Source organism: Gracilinanus agilis, chromosome 4, assembly GCF_016433145.1.
Source record: "Gracilinanus agilis isolate LMUSP501 chromosome 4, AgileGrace, whole genome shotgun sequence".
NCBI lineage: Eukaryota > Metazoa > Chordata > Mammalia > Didelphimorphia > Didelphidae > Gracilinanus > Gracilinanus agilis.
The window spans coordinates 118,460,658-118,480,862 of record NC_058133.1 but is presented as its reverse complement, the minus strand read 5'-3'; the positions used below and the strand labels follow the sequence as shown (position 1 = coordinate 118,480,862).

Sequence of the window (20,205 nt, the reverse complement as noted above, 5' to 3'; positions counted from 1 at the left end):
TTGTCATTCCCTCTCTCCCCATTTGCCAGTCTAACCTCAGATCTTCTCTTCTCAAGGCTATTACCAATATCTTCATTTTCAAGTCATCAAAAGTAGATCAATTTCTTTCTTTCTTTTTTTTTTTAAACCCTTACCTTCCATCTTGGAATCAATACTGTGTATTGGCTCCAAGGCAGAAGAGTGGTAAGGGTAGGCAATGGGGGTCAATGACTTGCCCAGGGTCACACAGCTGAGAAGTGTCTGAGGTCAGATTTGAACCTAGGACCTCCCATCTCTAGGCCTGGCTCTCAGTCCACTGAGCTACCCAGCTGCCCCCAAAAGTAGATCAATTTCAAATGCAACTTTCTCAGTATTTTTTTCTTCTTTTTGTTTCTCAGAAGTATGTGAACAAAATTTTAGGACTACAATTTACAAATACAATCATAATACAATTGTATAATGCGTCATTTTTTCCACACCAGTTGTTTTTTGCTTATTGAATTCTATACTAGTTTTAATATGAGAAGTATTTGTTATTCTTCTATGTCCACCTAATCACTAAGACTTTTAGGATTTTAAACATGCAAAGGGGAAAAAAGGTATTGAACCATAATCTATCAAAAAATTCATACATATTTTAGAGACGAGATTTTGGTTCACAAAACTCTTATGGTTATACTTTCCAACTTTCTTCATGTATCTCATTTACCAATTAAAAGTCAGTCTTGTCTAACGCTCCCAGATACTATTTATTAATCAACAGTTAAGCATAGGGAATGGGAAACAGCTTCAGACTAAGGATCTTGAGGGAAAATTTAAAGTCTTCAAGCATGTGAAAAATTATAAAAGGATGAGGGCAAATGCCTTTTATATTTCCAGAAAATAATTTTTTAAAAAAAGTTTAAATTGTGAAAAAATATAGACATTAAAAATATCACCTTAGGAGTTGTTAGAACAACAGGATAGGCTACAGATAGATATTATGAAATCATACTTCATGGAGATAGAAGACAATTTTCTTCAGGTAATCTGGAATACTACCATAAAACAAGCTAGATTAAATGACCTATTAGGGATACTTCTAGTTTTAAGTTGTGAGGTATATAGAAAAAAGATGTGTAGAGAAAAAAAATTAAAGTTTCAACTTGCTTTTCTTGAAAGTGATTGTGATAGTTATGTATGATGCCATGATGACCTTACTTTGAAGAAAATGTTTCACACTAGTATTTATGAAGTGAATCTCTTAAAGAAATAGGATAAAGAGAACAGATAAAACTCAGGCAAAACCCCGAGTGTTCAGTGCATAAAGGAGAAATTTACAACTGGGATATTTTTTATTATCTGGATTAATTCGGGAATAGTCAGGTATAAAAACAAATAGCCAGGAGCCTTAGTGGATAGAGCTAAGCCTAGAGATAGGAGGCCTGTCCTCAGATACTTCCTAGATGTATTATCCTGGGCAAGTCAATTAACGTCAATTGCCTATCCCTTACCACGCCTCTGCTTTGGAACCAATACTTACTATTGATTCAAAGATGGAAGTTAAGGATGTAAAACACCATCACCAACAAATGAGATTATGCCTAGAAACAAACTTTGAAATCCACTTAAGAGTAAAATAAATGATTGTGGCCTTCCCGGTATTTTAGACCAGAAAACTGTTTTCCTTAATGGCAAAGTGCAGTAGGACCATATAAACTATTATATAGTATTTAAATTACCTAAAACTTTCTATTTAAAACAAAAAATTGTGAGTAAATATAGAGAGGGCTGATTATTTTCTCTTCTCATTAGCTACTCAATTAGCTATTGTCCATAGGACAATACTGTGTTCAAATTCCAATATGATGATATGTAATATCTGTAGGAGTTACATTTGGTTATCACCTTAAACCACATTTCAAGAAGGGAAGTTATGCTATTTAAAATAGGTAACTACCTGTTTCCTTTTAGGAAAGATGTTGGTAAGCATCCAGAAGAGCAATCAGGATGATCAAAGGCCCTGACACCATGCCATATGAGGATCAATGGAAGGAACTGATGAATTTTAACATGGAGGAGAAAAGGCTTGAGGATTGGCCAAGGGCATGAACACAAATCTATCTCCAAATATTTGAAAAGCCATCATGTATAAGAAGGATTTAACTCATTCTCATTGGTCTCAATAGGGTTGACATTGTAGAAAAGATGATTTAGGGCCTAATATATAAAGAAAAATTTCCTGACCAAGTTGTCCAAGAATAAAATGAGTTGCCTTAACAGAGAGCACCTGGAGACTCCTTATTGGAACTTGGGTTAGGTTAGGGTCCCAAATAGATGGTTTCTGAGCTTCTAACTCATTCTGAGATTCAGTACAAATACTGTCTAAATACTATGTAAGTCCTGCAAATAATGGGTTTTGAGAATAGGCAGCCTTTTTTTGTAGGAGCTTTATTTTGCAACTGACAATGGGTTTTTGAATTGTGACAAGGAAACTAGAATATAAATTTATACAAATGCTTGTAACAAATTTCAAGGAAGGAAATCTAATTAAAGCCTTTGACTACAGATGGCAGCCCTCCTAGTAAATATTAAGTATTTTTAAAACACATTAAGAACAAACAAAACCCTACCCTTTCCCCCCCCCAAGAGGTTTTACAAATATTAGATGGAATCAACTTTCTTTACTACTAATCCAGCACAAAGCATGATTTATTATGTATGAGTGGGTGAGTAGCTATTTAAAAGATTTTCGTACTGTGAATTCTAGTGAGTACTCCCATGGATTTGGGTACGGCATAAACTTCAGAACTGGCTGCTCAATTTTATTTATATGCACTGTATAGTTTATATGGACTTAAGTGTATTTGTTAATATTTTTATTCTGATCTATCATATTTTAAAAGTGCTTTTAGCAGTCTCCAAGAGGAATTCTAAGTTTAAAAAGGGGGGGAGGGGAAGTGGGTAGTAGGGAAATGATTCCCTATTCTATTATCTTGATAATGTTGAAGTCATAATGTCAGTACTTTAAAAAAAAAAGCATTTCAAATAATATTTCCAAAAGACATATTACATAAAGAAAAGTAAAATTCTATTATTTCACATACTTCACTATTTCCATAAACTCTTTGTCTAAAGTATTTTTAGTTATCAAACTTCTTAAAGGTTTTTTTTGCCTCTTACTGTCAAATAGGTTCACTGAGTTAAAAATCTAAGCTTTGCCTTTATATTTGCCTATTTCTTTCCTTCATGTTAGTTACATAGCTCTTGAATTGGAAATAATTTTTTTTATTTAGTAATACTCTGCAATCCCATGATCTTCATTCTACCATCAATCTGTACTTGTTTCATTTTAGTGACAAGTAGTAATTGAGATCTCTTAGTAAACATTGTTTAATTTACATTGTGAAATAGAGCAATACTACCTTCATCAAGGACAAAGAAATGCTTTTGCCTCTAAAGAATTAACTTGAATCTTTGGGGTCTGATTAAAGAAGTAAGATAAAAATGCCACATTTTAAAAGCTATTTAAAAGAAAATAACTATGACTCAGGAAGTCTTTTAAAACTCTTAATTTCATTAATTTCAAATATACAATATCATAACAGATGTAGTCATTTAAAGTACCTTATTTTTAAACATCTACATTTTCATTATTCACACTAGCTGCTGGAAGGTTGATAACTTTACATACAACTTTCCAGAAAAGTAAGTATTACTACTACCACCACAGCACAATATTACTATAACGATATCTACTGACCACATAAAAATAAATGAAACACTTACTGGTTCTGTTAGTGTTGTGTCTTTATCCAGGAACTGTACCACACAGTAGGCTAGCTATAATACAAGTAACACTTTTATTGAGCATAAATATTTAATGATGTAGCAGTGTGAGAACATGAATAAGTACAAATTATTATGTCTTGACAGATGTTACTTTATTTTGATATATGTAAACTTCTACTTAATTTCTTAATCATTGGAAATAGAAAATGTTTTGTAATATTTCCAAACATTCATTTTCATTAATATATAAATTTTAACATTATATCATAGAGAAAATATTGAATTATTGTCTGACAATATGTAGAACAATTTTTACAATGAAAATGTTTATTCAATAAAAAGGCAAATATAAGATTTTAAAATATGCTCCTTGTGCCAATTTTGCAATTTTATAGGGCACTTTAATGAGACAAGTACTTTGGTTTTCAACATGCATATTTATCCAGCTTTCATAGAATTATAAAATTTCTATTTCATAGAATTATAAAATGTTTTAATTAGAAGAGATCTGAGAAACTAAGTTCAGGAAAGGCTAAAAAGTCTGTTTGGGGTGATATACTGTCAGAGACCCCACCACAGATAGGTCTTGAACACAAGTCCTTCCTCACTTCAAAGCTGGTTCTATTCACTAATGATTAAATTAAGTTGCATTATACCTTTTATTCTGTATGATACAGTGTATTTGCGTATTTATATACTATAGGACAATCTACAAAACAAGCTAGCTAAATATACTTAACATTTCTCATTTCTCTGCTACCCATGTTAGACTACAAAGTATATTATTAAATTATTCAATTTTTTTCTGTACCTACCTGAGCATGAAACAAAGACAATCCTTTAGCAGTATGCATAGGAATTAAAACCTTCATTAAAAACTGTTTATGTTCTGCTTTCAGAGGCAGGGCAAAACCGTTGATAATACTGAAAAATATAAGCAGTAAGTACAATTACTCTATCTTTATTTATCTCCTTTTTCACTCTGTGCCCCTTTCTGGCTAATTTTGGAGATTTGTTTTACTCAACTATCCATATTTGTAATGGCTTTTATTTTTTTTTCCTTCAATGGCGGCGCTGGGGGTTGGGGGAGGCGGCAAGGTAAAGGAGGAGGGAGATAATTTGGAACTGAAAATAAAATTGAATTAAAAAACAATATTGCTGTCATTATGTAAACACATCCTGGTTCTGTTCATTTCATTTAATATCAATTCATATAAGTCTTTCCAGGTTTCTCTGAAAGGGCCTCCTCCCCTATCATCATTTCTTATAACTCAACAGTAAATATTCTATCACATTTATAAACTACAACTTGTTCAGCTATTTTTTCACTAGATGGGCATCCCTTCAGTTTCCAATTCTTTGCCATCACAAAAAGAGCTGCTATAATTATTTTTGTACATATTCATCTGTTTAATTTCTTTGACCAGAGTATTTCTACCTGCAGAATACCTCCAAACATATGACTAAAATCCCCTATTAAGAAGAGTTACAATAATTATGCGATGAAAATAGCATAAGATACTTATTCAAGCTAAACTTTAGGCTTTTCCATGTTCCCATAAGAAAGATGAATTAAAATGGATTTTAAATATACCTTTACTAGTAGTTGCAGAAAGAGGGAATTCGTTTTGCTAGATTAGGCAAATTCATTCCAAGGACTTTTTCCCACCAATGAATGGAGGGACAGAGAATAGAATTTAATTTTTTAAATTTTCAACAATATTCTCCAGAGTTCATTTTAATTCTTTCTCTTCCTTCCCTCAAATGCCTTTAACTCCAAATTAAATAAAGGCATATAGGAAGGACTCTGGCAATTTAGAGGGCTCAGGCAGAAAACACAGTACAACCCCAAAACCAGGATGTTCACTCTGGAACAGATTTCTTACATGGTCATGCTTTAGTGTCTGACCTCTTGGGATGCTATAAAAAGATTTTAATTGAAAAACTACATTCTGTGCTTTATTTTTAAACATAAAGCATTAAAATTATTCCCCTAGTCCAAGTCAAAATTATAATGCAAAAAGACATTTAAGATCTATTAATAAAATTTATCAAAAAGGAACCTACCTTCCTAATATCTCAAGGAGTTCGGCAACACCATTAAAATGTTCTGTTTCATATATAAACCTGCATTTTTACATTTAAAAAGGAGCTACTGTTAGTCAAATAAACCAGCAAAGTCAAACTAAAAGAAAAGAGTAGGAGAGAAAAAATTCAACATCTCACCAAATACAAACAGTTAAAACAAATATATTTTGACTTAAGAGACATTATTTAAAACCAATTGGGTGACCAATGTTCCTTTCACTATCAAAGAATATTCAAACTTAAATTCTTTTCAATCTTAAATGTGAAGGGCTCTTGATTTGGTCAAGGTATCATATCTACTTTTATTATAAATAACATTAAGAGAATCACGTCAGCTTTAGAAGAACATTTTAAATGGAATATTCTACTTTGTTCAACAATAAAGAGGATCTATGGGTTTTTTCAAATCAGTTTTCAAAACAGAAACCCCACCACCTTCAGTCTCCTCTTTCAGCCTTTAAACTTTAATTTCCTAACTAACTAGTATCTTCCTAATTGTAACATCAAAGGTAGGAGACCAAAGAGACCAAAGCAAGACCCATGATTCTCTATACAAATCTTGAATTTCTCTGAAGAATGGAGTAAGAAAGTACCCAGGAGTTCAAAAGCATCATGGACTTCCTCTGGCCAAAGTCTGTAGCCCACCATAGAGGAGCTACCTAGAAGCTCATTGTATCCCTTCTTTGTCCTCAGTCCAGTTCCATTTTGGAGGTTTTCATGCATAACCCTAGTGTTGAAAGGGAAAGTTAATACTCTTCCCCTTGCCCATCTATACTTCCTTTGCTGTCCTCAGTTAAGTCATTATTTTCCATTAGTCACACAAATTAATGGACCTAGGGCTTTCACCATCAGCCAGTGAGCTTAATTCTTCTGTGGAGTTCCTCTGTTTTTAGCAATTGACTTCAATGCCTCTTTACATAAATATTCCTTAGTCAAAAGGAAAAAAAGACTAAGTTTAAGTACTTGGGGCTAGGATAGGGAATCCAAATATTTATTAGACTTTCTCCTGAACAGCTGAAAGGTAAGTGCATATGTGGATAAATCTTAATACTTTAGTAAATCTTAAATATGACTTTAAACATTAACATCATATTACAAAGTGGTCTTCATTTTATTTAAAAACAAAGCAGGAACTATTATTTGTAGATGTCTTAATGCCCCCAAATCAGTCTAACTGAAGCCTAGGTGAAGCAAATACTGTGCAAAGAAAATGATAAGTTGTACATATAACCTGCTTACCTGAGAAAAATGTTGTTAATCTGTTTTCTGATGAATGCTCTTAATCCAAGGAATTTCCCATAAATTCGATGCAGAACTGTCTTCAGGAAGTCACGCTCTCTGGGATCTTCACTATCAAAAAGCTCCAAGAGCTTTAAAAAAAATCTGAGAAATTACTTTTTTAAAAATAATCAAAACTAAAAACTCATTTTATTTTTAATTCCTAAATCATACAATTTAAACACTTTTAAAAAATAAGGCTCAATTTCTATTCTTAGCAACTAAAAAGTGAAGATCACATAAATGTTTAATAGTAAAGTCAATTATTCTCCTATATTCTCAAGAAAAAAGTACTTCCCCAGATTCTACATTAGTACTGACTTTTTTGCCATGAATATAAAATCTTTCTATAAAATATGATTTTCTCCCATATTCAATGCTAAAATCTAAGCAAACTTTTAAATATGCTTTTTGAAGATAAATTAAACACCATTTCTAGACTCCATTAAGCTTTTATATTCAGTGACTAATAAAATTGTTTTAAAGTATATTTACACTGAAACATTAAGTTTGAGAAAGATTTATACATTTAAGTTTTGTTTTGTTTTTTAAAGGAAAGCATTAGGAGGCTCATACTGAGGATTTCACTGGTATAGGAAACAGGTCAGCACCTGTTCTGAATCTTGGAGGTACAGAGAATTCAGTATATGAAGCCAGAGATAAATGGTCAGCATGTACCCCAGTTTTTCTTACTTGAAGGCTGTCTTTCTCTTTTGTCTCTAAGAGCTGTCAGAATTATATTTCTTTTATAGGAAAGGGTCAAAATGGCTAAATTTGAGGTCAAAGTAAACATATTCAAATCTCAAGTTCCTGATCCTAAATCTTATATTTAAGGGGCTAAGCCATGCTTATATTTCAACAGAAGGACCTACTAAAATAATAGATAAGGTCATAAATAGATTATTTTAACACTGAGTACATATTATTCCACTTAAACTTTAAAAAACAAGATAATCTCTTTGACCCCAATTATTCATTAAAAGATAAACAAGATTTTTCAGACTATATATGGCAGACATGAGCTACATAAATAAATCTCTTCAGACATTTACTTTTTTAAAACCTTAATTTTTATCAAGTTCAAGGGTTTAAAATTTGCCACATATTAATTTAAAAATATAGCTTGGGTTCCCAACCTATTCACCTGAAACAGCCACCTTGTTGTAGAGAAATGCACTAAGAATACCTCACAAAGGGTTTTCTTTGTAGAGAGATAGCTGAATTTTACTGAAAGGCATTTGAAATGTGTTACAGACTTTAAAATAAAATAATAATTTCTATACAATTTATTAAGTGCTTTTTGAATGGCTAACTTAATGTAGTCAGTTCAGTCAATAACTGAGTTATTTTAAGCTGACAATGTTCTTTATCCATAGCATTTGTTCAATTTTTAAAAAAGAAGTTGGGATAGCTATTAGATAAAAATAAACACCAGAGTTATGCAAACAAAGTTTAATCTCTAACACAATAGATACAGACTTCCAGTAATCATTTGAAGAGTACTGATCTGACCAAAAAGTATCTCCCCTAAATGAAGCCAAAAATTCCAGTATGAAAATCTACTCCTTTCTATTACTCAAACCTCTTCTACTGTCCTGTAGATAAAATACAAATAGTCCTAGAAAGGGTGGCATAATGTGAGTGATTTTATTTAAAGAAAAACCTATTAGGGTCAAGAACTTATAGGTTAGAAACTGCATGGGTCAGGTAGGAGTTAACAGGAAGGCATTAAAAGGTCACCAAAAGATTAATTTCAATATATCTTTGATAGGATCTTTCAAAATTAAAAAAAAAAATTCTAAAAATTTCTAAAAAAAAAATCTAAAAATACTTTCATAATTAAAGAAAAGTACACAATCTCATTCTCATTTAAACATTTTAAATCTCTTTTTATGACCAATAGTTCCTAATATTGATTGACTCATCAGACTTTGTCTATCTTGCATTTACTCTAGTTCTTCAGAATACCAGACTCGAAACTAAGATTTTTGATGCTAGCTTTAGACTAGTAAAGTTCTTACTGAATGTCACAGAGCATTATTCAGTTACCTTGTAGAGACTTGAGAATCATAGACCTAGAATGGGAAGGAAACTAAGAGATCATCTGGTCTAATTCCCTCAATTTTAGGGATGGTCAAAGTAAGATAGAAAGAAGGGGAGTGATGTGCCCATTATCACACAAGTTCTAAATAAGTGAGTTGAAATTTGAATCCAGGACCTCTGAGACTCTGTATCATGATGGATCCTAGGCTTTGTGGGAGTTTAGAAATATAAATGGGCCCTGAAGGTAGATACTAGACACTGCAGAAACAAAAGGTCTAAGTGAAGAGAAGAAAGAATTTGCTATGTGAAGGATAAAGAAAAGAATGAGAGATGGGAAAAAGAAGTAGAATAGAGATAAAGGGAAAAAGTGGGAGAGAAACAAAAGAAGAGAAGGATGAAGGTGAAAGGAATAGCAGAAGTAGGTGAGGCTGACCATAAAATGCATTTAAGCAACATTAAAATTTGTATGAAATAGTAACTTTAACATTTTCATTCAGCTGGGATCCTGTCTACATAATAGAGGAAAGGTGCTTATTTCTGTCTTTGTATATACTGTTTTGATTTCTGCTACTTCCGTTTTGGGGGGAAGGAGTGCTTTCCAAAATGCTGGCCTAGGAAGTAAAACTAACCTCTAGCTAACACAGCCTAGAATTGTTTTTGAAATTGGAAAAGACATGACTCCTACAAAACCTCAGTATTGAATTATGTGAACTTAAGTTAATTTAACTCATTTTACAAGAAGTTCATCCTTTGCTTAAAGTCCTGTATTCCCAGAAACTGTTTTATATCTGTCCTTAAGATGGAAGATGTCAGAACACACATCTAAAAAATGGATGTACTCTAATAGTTTGTAAGAATAACAAATGCTACACCAAACTAAGAATAATTTTGATAATGATCAAAGAAAGCCTTTGAGAAACTAAGCTGAACTTCCTGGATGGAAGTGGGATAGGGGGAGAGAGAAAGTGAAAATGTTCAAGAATACATATAAGCGGGGGCAGCTGGATAGCTCAGTGGATTGAGAGCCAGGCCTTAGAGATGGGAGGTCCTGAGTTCAAATCCGACCTCAGTCACTTCCCAGCTGGGCAAGTCACTTGACCTCCATTGCCTACCCTTACCACTCTTCTGCCTTGGAGCCAATACACAGTATTGACTCCAAGATGGAAGGTGAGGGTTTAAAAAAAAAAAGAATATATATAAGCACAGGCTGAATGGAGTAAAATTTAATATAGTATATATTTACACTTGCATTTAATAAAACAATATTAATTTATGATTATCAGATAATTTAAAATATAAAAGTTTCTTACCTGCTGCACAAATTTCTGGTCAATATATCGCTTTGCAATACTTGGCTGGAAATCAGGACTCTCCAAAAATCTTAAGAAGAACTCATATACCAACTATGATAGAAATGTAAAGGACATGTAAAGAAATTGTTATACAACTCCATCAAGATTTTACATAATAGTAGATATGAATGCAAACAAATAGCCTGGGGTGAATGTTAGAAAACAGACTAAATACTTATAGACTTTAGATAAGGGAACTGAGGCTGCCAGCAAGGACATACCAGGAAGCAATTAGAATCAGCAGCAGGTATGAACAGAATGTGGAGGTCATCTAGGTCACTAGTCCCCTGGAGGTGTGACCACAAATCACAAAGTAATTTGCCTACTGAGGTTTAAGTTATAGTTCCACTCTCCTCACCCACAACCCCTACAGCTGTCATAGGCAATGGAATCTTCCCAGACCAAACAGAAAGTGTGTGGGGCAGGTAAACCATAATGAGTACGTCTCAAAAATGCTATGAAGTACTCAACTAGAGGAGTCCTATTGGGCCTATTCCAAAAGAGCAGTTTTTTATTCCACCCAAAAGATTGCAGAAAGATAAACTACGTGTACACAGTATCTAAATTGTAGGGCTTTTATAAATATATAGTCCCTATAAAAACTGTTTTTTAAAAAAAGCAAAAATTTTAATTAAGCATTTTATTAACATTGGTGAGGTTTTGTCTATGAACTTTATCTCCAGGAGAAGTAAAACAGAATTGTTTAAATTGTATCAGTCCAAAATTTTTTTAAAAATAAACTCATTAAAGGATAGTAGATACCAGGCCCTGGGGATACAACTACAAAGATAGTTCTTGCCTTCAAGGGGCTTATATTCTAAAGGAGGAGATATATCAGAACAAGTTCAAAGATAAATGAATACAGGATATATACAAAGTAAATCCACATTTCATAGAAGGAGAATCACTAATATCATGGGGAATCAGGAAAGACCTCTTGAAGAAGTTGGAACTCCAGTGGAGCCCTGGAGGAATCTTGGAATTCCAAGAAGTAGAAGGAGAACATTCAAGGCATTGTGCTGAGGGTGGGATGTAGACAACCTGTGCAAATGCACATATATGGGGAAATACAGCTTATTAGATATGAGAGATAGGAAAGTGGAGGCAAAGAAGTATAATCAACCTTTTTAGGGATTTTGCCTTGATGAGGAGAGGTATTAGCTTGAGAGGATGATAGAGTCAAGTGAAGATCATGGGGATGTTTCAGCATATTTTCAAGGCAGAAAGGAAGAAGCCAATAGAGAAGGTAAAGCTTTGAAAATTAGGAAGACCCAGGATGATCAAAGAAAGAAGCAAGTTACCAGAGGAAAGAAGGATGTGATTTTAAGTAGAGGGATGGGCTGACACTGGTAAGAAGGACCACTTCAATGTCTAAGACTAGAGTAAAGTAGAAGTTTCTGGAGAGTGATGCTGAAGTAATGTCAGATATGGAATGAGGTAGGAAAGGAAGATTACCAAAATTGGATTCTTTTTCCTCCCCAGTTATACAAAACAGTGTCCTTAGTTAAGGAAAAGGAGAAACAACTATTAAGAAAAGAAGATAATATTTTGACCAAGTGCTTTAGAGAATAAAATATAGCAAATGTCAGTAAAATGAATTAAATACTGCACTCAAAGTCTCAGGTAAGACTAGATAACAAATATTCAGTGGACCCATATGGCACAGTTATGTGGCCTTTGTGTGATGCTAAATGCTGGTGGAGTAAGAGGAGTAGAAAAGATGAATAGGGAACTGCCTAGGACTAGGAATTAAAAATAGATGAAGAACAATAGGTACACTTGGATAAGGGATTCAGGGAATAAGAACAGTGTAAAGTTGAATCAAAAGTTGGTCTTTATTAATGAGCCCAGCAAACATTTTATTGTGCTGAATTTTTACTCTCTCCTTTCCATGAACTTTTAAAATGACCCCCAACAGGAAAACTAGACAAAAAGTATATCAGATAAATGAAAATGAAATCTAGTTCATTTAAGTGACAACTTTATATGATGAAATCCTTTACATGCTAAATATAAAGAACATAGAATTTTCTTAATAATAATAATGATGATGTTTCAACAAAGAATTTTCTTAATAATAATAACAATAATAATAATATAATGATGTTTCAATAATATGCTAGAAGGTTTACAAAGAAATCACCATCATCTTATTTGATTCTCACTATAATCCTCTTGGATACATTTAATATTCTCCCCCTCCCCCATTAATCAATTCCAACTTTTGGGGATTTTCCCAGCAAAGGTACTAGAGTGGTTTGCCATTTCCTTCTCCAGCTTGTTTTACAGCTGAAGAAGGTGAGGCAAATAGGGTTTTGTGATTTGCCCAAGGTCATACAGCTAGTAAGTAAATAAGGCTGAATTTGAATAAAGTTCTCCTGCCATAGAGTAGACACTCTTTCCACTGTACCTCCTAGCTGTGGGATAATACCCATAGTACTTAACTTCCCTCAACAGGCACAGAGAAATTAAGTGACAGTCTTTTCTGACCAACTGTCCAGAGTTCTTTTCCTTACAAAAAATAACATCTTCCAGCATGAAATTTCAGGAACATTTATTTATAGATCTTTAGACATTACTATAAACTAAATCAAATGAGCATTTAAATTCATCCAGACCTATCATATCCATTACACTGACATTTCCAACAATTTAACTTTCTTTATTCCTAGGACCTCTACCCAATTTATCTGAATATAAGCAACAAATATCCATTAATCCAACTTTTCAAATAAAAGTAGCGAGGAAATATTTGTATTTCCACTGAAGAGAAATATCACTTAAACAATTAAGATAATTTAGTTATTTTTAAAGTGAGAATGTAAAAAAACTACCGAAACTTAAGGATTAGTGAATATGGAGAGACTTAAAACTTTAAGTAGGATTAATTTTTTTTCAAGTAGAGTTTTTTAGGTATACTTCTCCCTCCATCCCAATATACCTGATTACTTCCCCTGGGAGAGTAGGACCAAAACAAGTAAAGAGATGGGGAATGAGTTGAATATATTAAGATAATATATTCATCTATGGGGGGCAGGAATGTGATAGTCTCAATATACCAGATATACTCTCAGATCAAATGTGAAATACTGAATTCAGTTTGAGATGCCATATTTTGAGGAAGATATTGACAAGGTTGAGACTATGTCCAGAGAAAGTAATGAGGATGGTGAAGGACCTTGAATTCAGACCATATGACAACTGGTTGAGGCAAAAGGAACTGTTTAGTCTAAAGAAGAGAAGACCCAAGGGCAGTTAGGTGGTTCAGTGGATTGAGAGTCAGGCCTAGAGATAGGAGGTCATGGGTTCAAATCTGACCTTAGACATTTCCTAGCTGTGTGACCCTGGGTTAAGTCACTTAACCACCCTCCACTGCCTAGCCCTTACCACTCTTTTGATTTGGATCCAATACACAGTATTGATTCTAAGACAGAATGTAAGGGTGTGTTTTTTTAAGAGAGAAGAGAAGAGAACATTCAAGGTAGATATGATAACTATCTTCAGTAGATGAGGCAGCTGACCTGTATAAAATAGATAAGACTTGTTCTGTTTGTCCCCAGAATCAGGAACATTGAGTGGAAGTTGCAAAAAGCTAGATTTAGGCTTCATTTCAGGGGGAAAAAACTTAACTAAACTATCCAAAAGTGAAATGGATTACTATGAGAGGTAGTAGATTCCCCTCACTGAAGGTCTTCAAGAAAAGGTTGAACGTCCTCTTGTAGAGAAAGTTTATAGGTGGGATTCCTATTCAGGAATAAGTGAGGCTAGTCAAAGATGACCAGCATAGGTGAAGATTTTCAAGTTTGGGTGCCCAAATTGCAACTTCGAGCTACCTGTGAGCCCCCCCCACATTACTCCAAAGAGTGGAGGAAGGAAGTGCTCACGTTGGGTGGCTGGACAGAGGGGAAAGACATGCAAAAAATGTCCTTGGGCACCGGGAAGAGAGGGAATGGAGTGCCCACTCTGCAGTTGTGCCACAACTTTGCCAAACCTGTCCTACAATCTCTCCTCCCTCTCAAAGTGCCTTTTCATTTCCTCCTCTTCTACATATATATTTTAAAATAAGCTTTTGTTCTGAGGTCTTTTTCTAAACAAACAAAATAAAATTCTAGAGTTGGAAAGGATTTTGACAAAGATCATCTCTTTCAATTTTCTCATTTGATGGCAAAGCTAGTGTCTTGACTCCCAGTCTAATATCCTTAATTGAAATCATCATTAATTTCTACTAAAAAATGAGGGGAAATTACTTTTAAAAAGTTCTTCCAAGTAAGGACCTAACTAAATGTAAGAGTTTTGATTAAATAGATAAGCATCATATTAAATGACCATATTCAGTGTCTGTATGCAAATAGATGCTAGTTTAAGAGTAGCAAATAAAAATTAAGTAAACCCATTTTTCTTCAAATCTGCCCCAATCCATATAATTGTTGAGTCCAGAATCAAAGAAATTTGGATGGGGTGGTGGTGGTAGAAAGTCTGCTTCTCCTCTCTTTTTAAGTAAAACTGAAAATGGCAATTTATTTGACAATGTTCTAGATTTTGTTTGTTTTTTGACATCTCAAAACTCTACTTGCTGTCCTAATTGCAAATGAAATGCAATTCAGAGGTAACATGTCCCTGCTAAAACTCAAATATTTTGTTTATACAATTCAGTTTCAGTCCAATGTAAAAAAGCAAAACAAAATTTATCAACTAGACATTTGAATTTCAGGTTGACTTGAGCTTTGCACAAATCTCATAACTTCCTGTTTTTATTTAAAAGCTATGTTAATTTAATGAGCATCTATTGCAAATATCTTGAGAACCAAACAATTCTAGAAGATAAAATGGAATTTCTTGAGGTACCATAGAATCTAAAGGAAGAATCGACTAAGACATAGAGGAACTACTCCTTTTCCCCTTTTATTTCAGATCTGATGAAGATACTTAGCCCTTACGGTGGTCATTCTTTAGGCATTCCCAAGCTGTGCTCCCACTGAAAGATGATACATTGAACAATAAAAATAAAAAATACTAAGCACCTATATATTAGATATATTATTTTGTGACTATTAATACCTTAAGCCAGTGTGTGTAGAAATGTTTTTTACCTAGCTATATAATTCTTATGATCAAATTGCTGTGTCAAAATGGTCAAAATTTATAATTTAGTCTTTGCTAAAATTGACATATTGTAAGGGTATTTATTACTAACTCATTTTTTACACATCTAAGATTCCTCTATATTTGTCAAAAAATTAATTCTTGTAATGGTCAAGATCCTTTCTGTTTACAAAGTCCTTAAGTTTCAACATTTCCTTATGTCTTACAAACCCACTAAAGGGGAAAAGAATAACAGTCCAGGAATAGGGAAAAGGTGCAGAAGGGAGGAAATATAAAGTATGCCTCGGGACATTTTAAGAAACAGATTTCTCAATACTTTTAATTGTTCCTTCAGAGAGAAAATATAAAGTGGGTAAACTTTAAAACATATTATTTTTATGAGTCTAATAATCAAAATCTAAAAGATACAGCAGCAAGCAGAGGAGAATATCTTCAATTAGAATAATCCACAAATAGTCAACACACAATTCTATTTCACACCTGTATGTGAGGCCATGAAGCCTCAAGGGTTGGTTCATCTTCTTCAGGATCAAAGTCTGGATTATCACTTGGAGGAAGAGTCCTGAAGATATTGACACTGATCTATGAACAAAAACACATTTATAGACTTAAATTCTTTGTTAGACATGACAAATAATATGACAATAAAAAAAGAACTATTTTTTAAAGATTACTTTTTAATAACTCAGAAATTGAGGTGGTTCAGTGGATAGAGTCCTGGACTTAGAATCAGGAAGAACCAAGTTCAAACTGAGCCTCAAACAGTTATTAACCATGTGCCCCTGGGCAAGTCATTTAATATCTATCTGCCTATCTTCCCATCCCTAAAATGGGGATAATAACAGTACCTACTACCCCCACCCAACCCCCAGGGTTATTTTAAAAACCAAAGGAGATAATGTTTCTAAAGTGTTTTTGCAAATCTTAAAGGTATAGCCTGAGATTTAAAGAAAAAAAAGTTTCTTGAAAATGAAGACATTTTGCTTTCTTTCCTCACTTCTAAATCTTTTATAACACTTTCTTTAATTTCTTCAGATCCCCAGAGCCAAAAAGAATTGGTCTTAGGTTCCCCCTCCTATTCCCTGAATTACTACTTCTTTCTTTCTTTCTTTCTTTCTTTCTTTTTTCTGCAAAAGATAATGTGAACCTGAAAAGTCAACAAGCATTTAGTAAGCACTTGCTAAAACATGGGTATAATTCTTCAATATTCTCCTACCTCTCAAATATTTGGCAAACTCTTTCTGCACTGGACAGTATCATTCTTCATTTGTGTAGATGTCTAATTCCTATTTCTTTGAGGGTCAAAACACTGGCTGTTTTCCTCTGTCTCTCCTGCACCTAGTATAGGAGGCACTTAATTTGTTCAATTGAATTCAACCTTTTTTCAACATAGTAAAATGCCCCTCAGGAAAATTTATTTTCTGTCTCACCTCTACATTTACAAAACCACTTATCTGGAGATAGCAAACTAAACATTACCCGCCCCCCAAATTGTCTTATACTCTAACTTAATAGGCTAATTAAGTTACATAGCCACAACCCCCAAATACAGACAAAAGACACTAAACATTTAAATGGGGTCAACATTTAAGGTCAAGGCCATGGATGCCAATTTCACTAAGATTTCAATTGGATCATAAATAAAGCAACATGTCCCTGAGTCTCTTACTATCAGGGAGGCAGAATTCTGTAAGAGACCACAATAACCTTGTTAAGACTCATGACCCCAATGACCTCCTTTTAGTTATTTCCTCACAAGAAAAAGAACATAGAGGGCTCTCACTTGTACCTGACGTGGTAGACATTTGGAGAGAGGACATCTGTCAATAAATCACCATAAGTTTTATCAACTTTGTCACTTCTAATTTTTAACATGAGGTACCTTAAATTTTTTTAAGCTGTAAAACACTTAGAATAGTAAGATGTTATGTCACATATGCTAATCAATAAACTATAGAATAGTCATTTTCTTTTAATCAATGTCATGAGGATTTACCTTCTACTGTTATCTAAATTAACGTTACAGTCACACCTTGAAATAAAATAACAACCAAATATTTTTCCATCAGCCAGAAGCTGAATATTTTATTACAATTTATGAACTTGGATTTTTAGTACTGAGGAGTACCAAATAAAAATAAGAAAGCAACAAGATCCCTTCAGCTTTGTTTATAATATTCACATACAAATAACATAGTTATAGATCACTCTTATGATCAAATATAAAAAAAAACCTGCTTCACTTAAAATCCTTCATAATCTGGTCCTTTTTTACCATTCCAATCTTCTACTTTATTCCCCCGCCATGACACCTGGTCTCTTAGTTGTTCCTTGTTCATCAAACCCAGCACATCATTTCTCAAACTCCATTCATTTTCATTGGCTTTCTCCTTCTCATGCTTAGAATTCTCTTCTTCCTGATTTTAGCCTCCAGCCTTTCCTGGTTTCCTTCAATTCTAAGCTGAAGACCCACTTTCTGCAATAAGTCTTTCCTGATACCCCTCAATGCTAGTGCCTTCCAATTTACCCATGACATGGTCTTGTTTGTACATAGATGTTTACATATTCTTCCCTCTCCCCCATTTAGACTATAAGCTCCTTGAGGGAAGGAACTACTTTTGCCATTCTTTGTATTACTTGGCATAGTGCTTGGCATAGCAGGTACTGAATAACTGCTTAATTTATCTTGGCATAATAGGAGGAGTTGGAAAAAACCATTCTAACCTAAAAATTCAATTTAATATTGAAACTCTTCAAAAGCAAAGATTGAATTTCACCTGAACTAAGACAGTGAATGTCACTTTTTATCTGTATATGGCACCTTATCCAATTAGACTTGAATGGTGTCTTCTATCCTAAAAGTCAACAACTTTGTTCATGGAGAATATAGTTGTCTTTTTAAAAACTACAGAGATTTTAGAATCAAGAAATATTTTAAGCCACTAAAGACAAGGAGAAAAATTTCATTTTCTTCACTAGAAAATCAAATATAAATGTAGGCAAAAGACATACTATAGATCACAAGATTAGAGCAGAAAGATAGTTCATAGATCTATGCAGTCTGTTTTAATAAGCTAACATTTATAAAATGGCTGCAATGTGCACTAAGTGCTTTACAAATATCTCATTTGATCCTCACATCTGAGAAGCAGTTATTGTTATTAACCCCATTTTATAGATGAGGAAACTGAAGCAGACAACAAGTGATTTGCCCAGTTTGAACTCAAGTCTTTTTGGTCCCAGACCCAGTGCTCTAAGCACTATGTCATCTAGTTTACAATTAAGGAAATGAGTCTCAGAGAAGACATAAAGTAATTTGCCCTTGATCATAGTAGTAAATGACAGAGTCTAGATTCAAATCTAAGTACTCTGAAGCAAAGGTCAACAGGTCAAGGACACCACTTTGCCTTAAATCAGAGGATCTTAACCTGAAGTCCATGGACCATTTCCCTCCCTGAAAGGTAGTCTATTAACCTGGGTATGAAAAGATTACATCTTGATTTTCACTAGCCTCTACCTAAAATTTAACATTTCCTCCAATTATTAACATAAGCAATAAACCATTATTCTAAGAAAAGGTCCACAGAATTCACTAGACTAACAAAAACAAAAAAAGTTTAGGAACTCTTGTCTTAGATTAAGCTTTAGAATAAGTTTCTCATAATAGACACTGGCAGAAAAACCTGGAAAGATTTATATGAACTGATGCAGAGCAAAGTGAGCAGAATCAGAACACCAAATGTTGCAAAAAAAATATTGTATGATGATCCACTGTAAAGAACTAAACTATTATCAGCAATGTAAAGATTCAAGATAATCCCAAGGGTCTCATGATGAAAAATGCCAAGGGACTCATGAAAAATACTATCCATAGCCATAGAAGTAACTGTTAGAGCCTGAATACTGAGCAAAGCATACCATTTTTCACTTTGTTTCTTTCATGAGCTTTTTCTTGTATGTGTAATAATGTCTTCTTTCATGATGTGGAGAATATGGAAATATGTATTGCATGAAAACACTGGTATAACCTTTATCAAATTATTGCCCATCTCTGGGAAGGGGGAAAGGAAGGAGAGAGGGAGAGTATTTGGATTGCAAAATGTCAGAAAATAATTGTTGAAAACTGTTTCTACATGTAATTTTTAAAAATAAAAGAATAGACATAAAAATAAAGATACATGCAAAACAAAAAATATTAATAAGGCACTGCAGTTGCTATTAAAAATGTACTAATTTCATCACATTAAGGTATTACTTCTCCAATGCCCAATGAAGAATTAATTTTTTTCCATCTTTAAAAAAATATTTTTTCAATCAACAAAAATCTATTTTCTCTGTTTCCTACTTCACTTTCCCCACTGGAAAAAGAAAAACAAAACCTTTGCAACAAATATGCACAGTCAAACAAAACAAATACTGCATTGTCCATGTTCAAAATACATTGTCTCAATCTGTACTCTGAATCCATTATCTTGTCAGGGCAAGGTAGCATATTTGTGATCCTCTAAAGCCATGGTCAATAGAGTGCTTAAGGTTTTCAAAAGTTGTTTGTTTTTACAATGCTTGTTGTAGTATAAATTGTCCTCATTAT

The 20,205-nt window shown here is 33.5% G+C and overlaps 1 protein-coding gene across 1 annotated transcript in view; it reads right to left on the bottom strand.

Moving 5' to 3' along the window:
- PPP2R5A (protein phosphatase 2 regulatory subunit B'alpha) overlaps positions 1 to 20,205 on the bottom strand; it is an 82,605-nt gene that overhangs the window by 10,879 nt on the left and 51,521 nt on the right. The window contains exons 3-8 of the mRNA XM_044673867.1: positions 16,095 to 16,196; positions 10,470 to 10,562; positions 7,078 to 7,208; positions 5,818 to 5,877; positions 4,566 to 4,674; positions 3,748 to 3,801 (exon numbers count right to left, since the gene is read on the bottom strand). Coding sequence (XP_044529802.1) covers positions 3,748 to 3,801; positions 4,566 to 4,674; positions 5,818 to 5,877; positions 7,078 to 7,208; positions 10,470 to 10,562; positions 16,095 to 16,196 — 549 coding nt within the window. The remainder of the gene's footprint in view (positions 1 to 3,747; positions 3,802 to 4,565; positions 4,675 to 5,817; positions 5,878 to 7,077; positions 7,209 to 10,469; positions 10,563 to 16,094; positions 16,197 to 20,205) is intronic.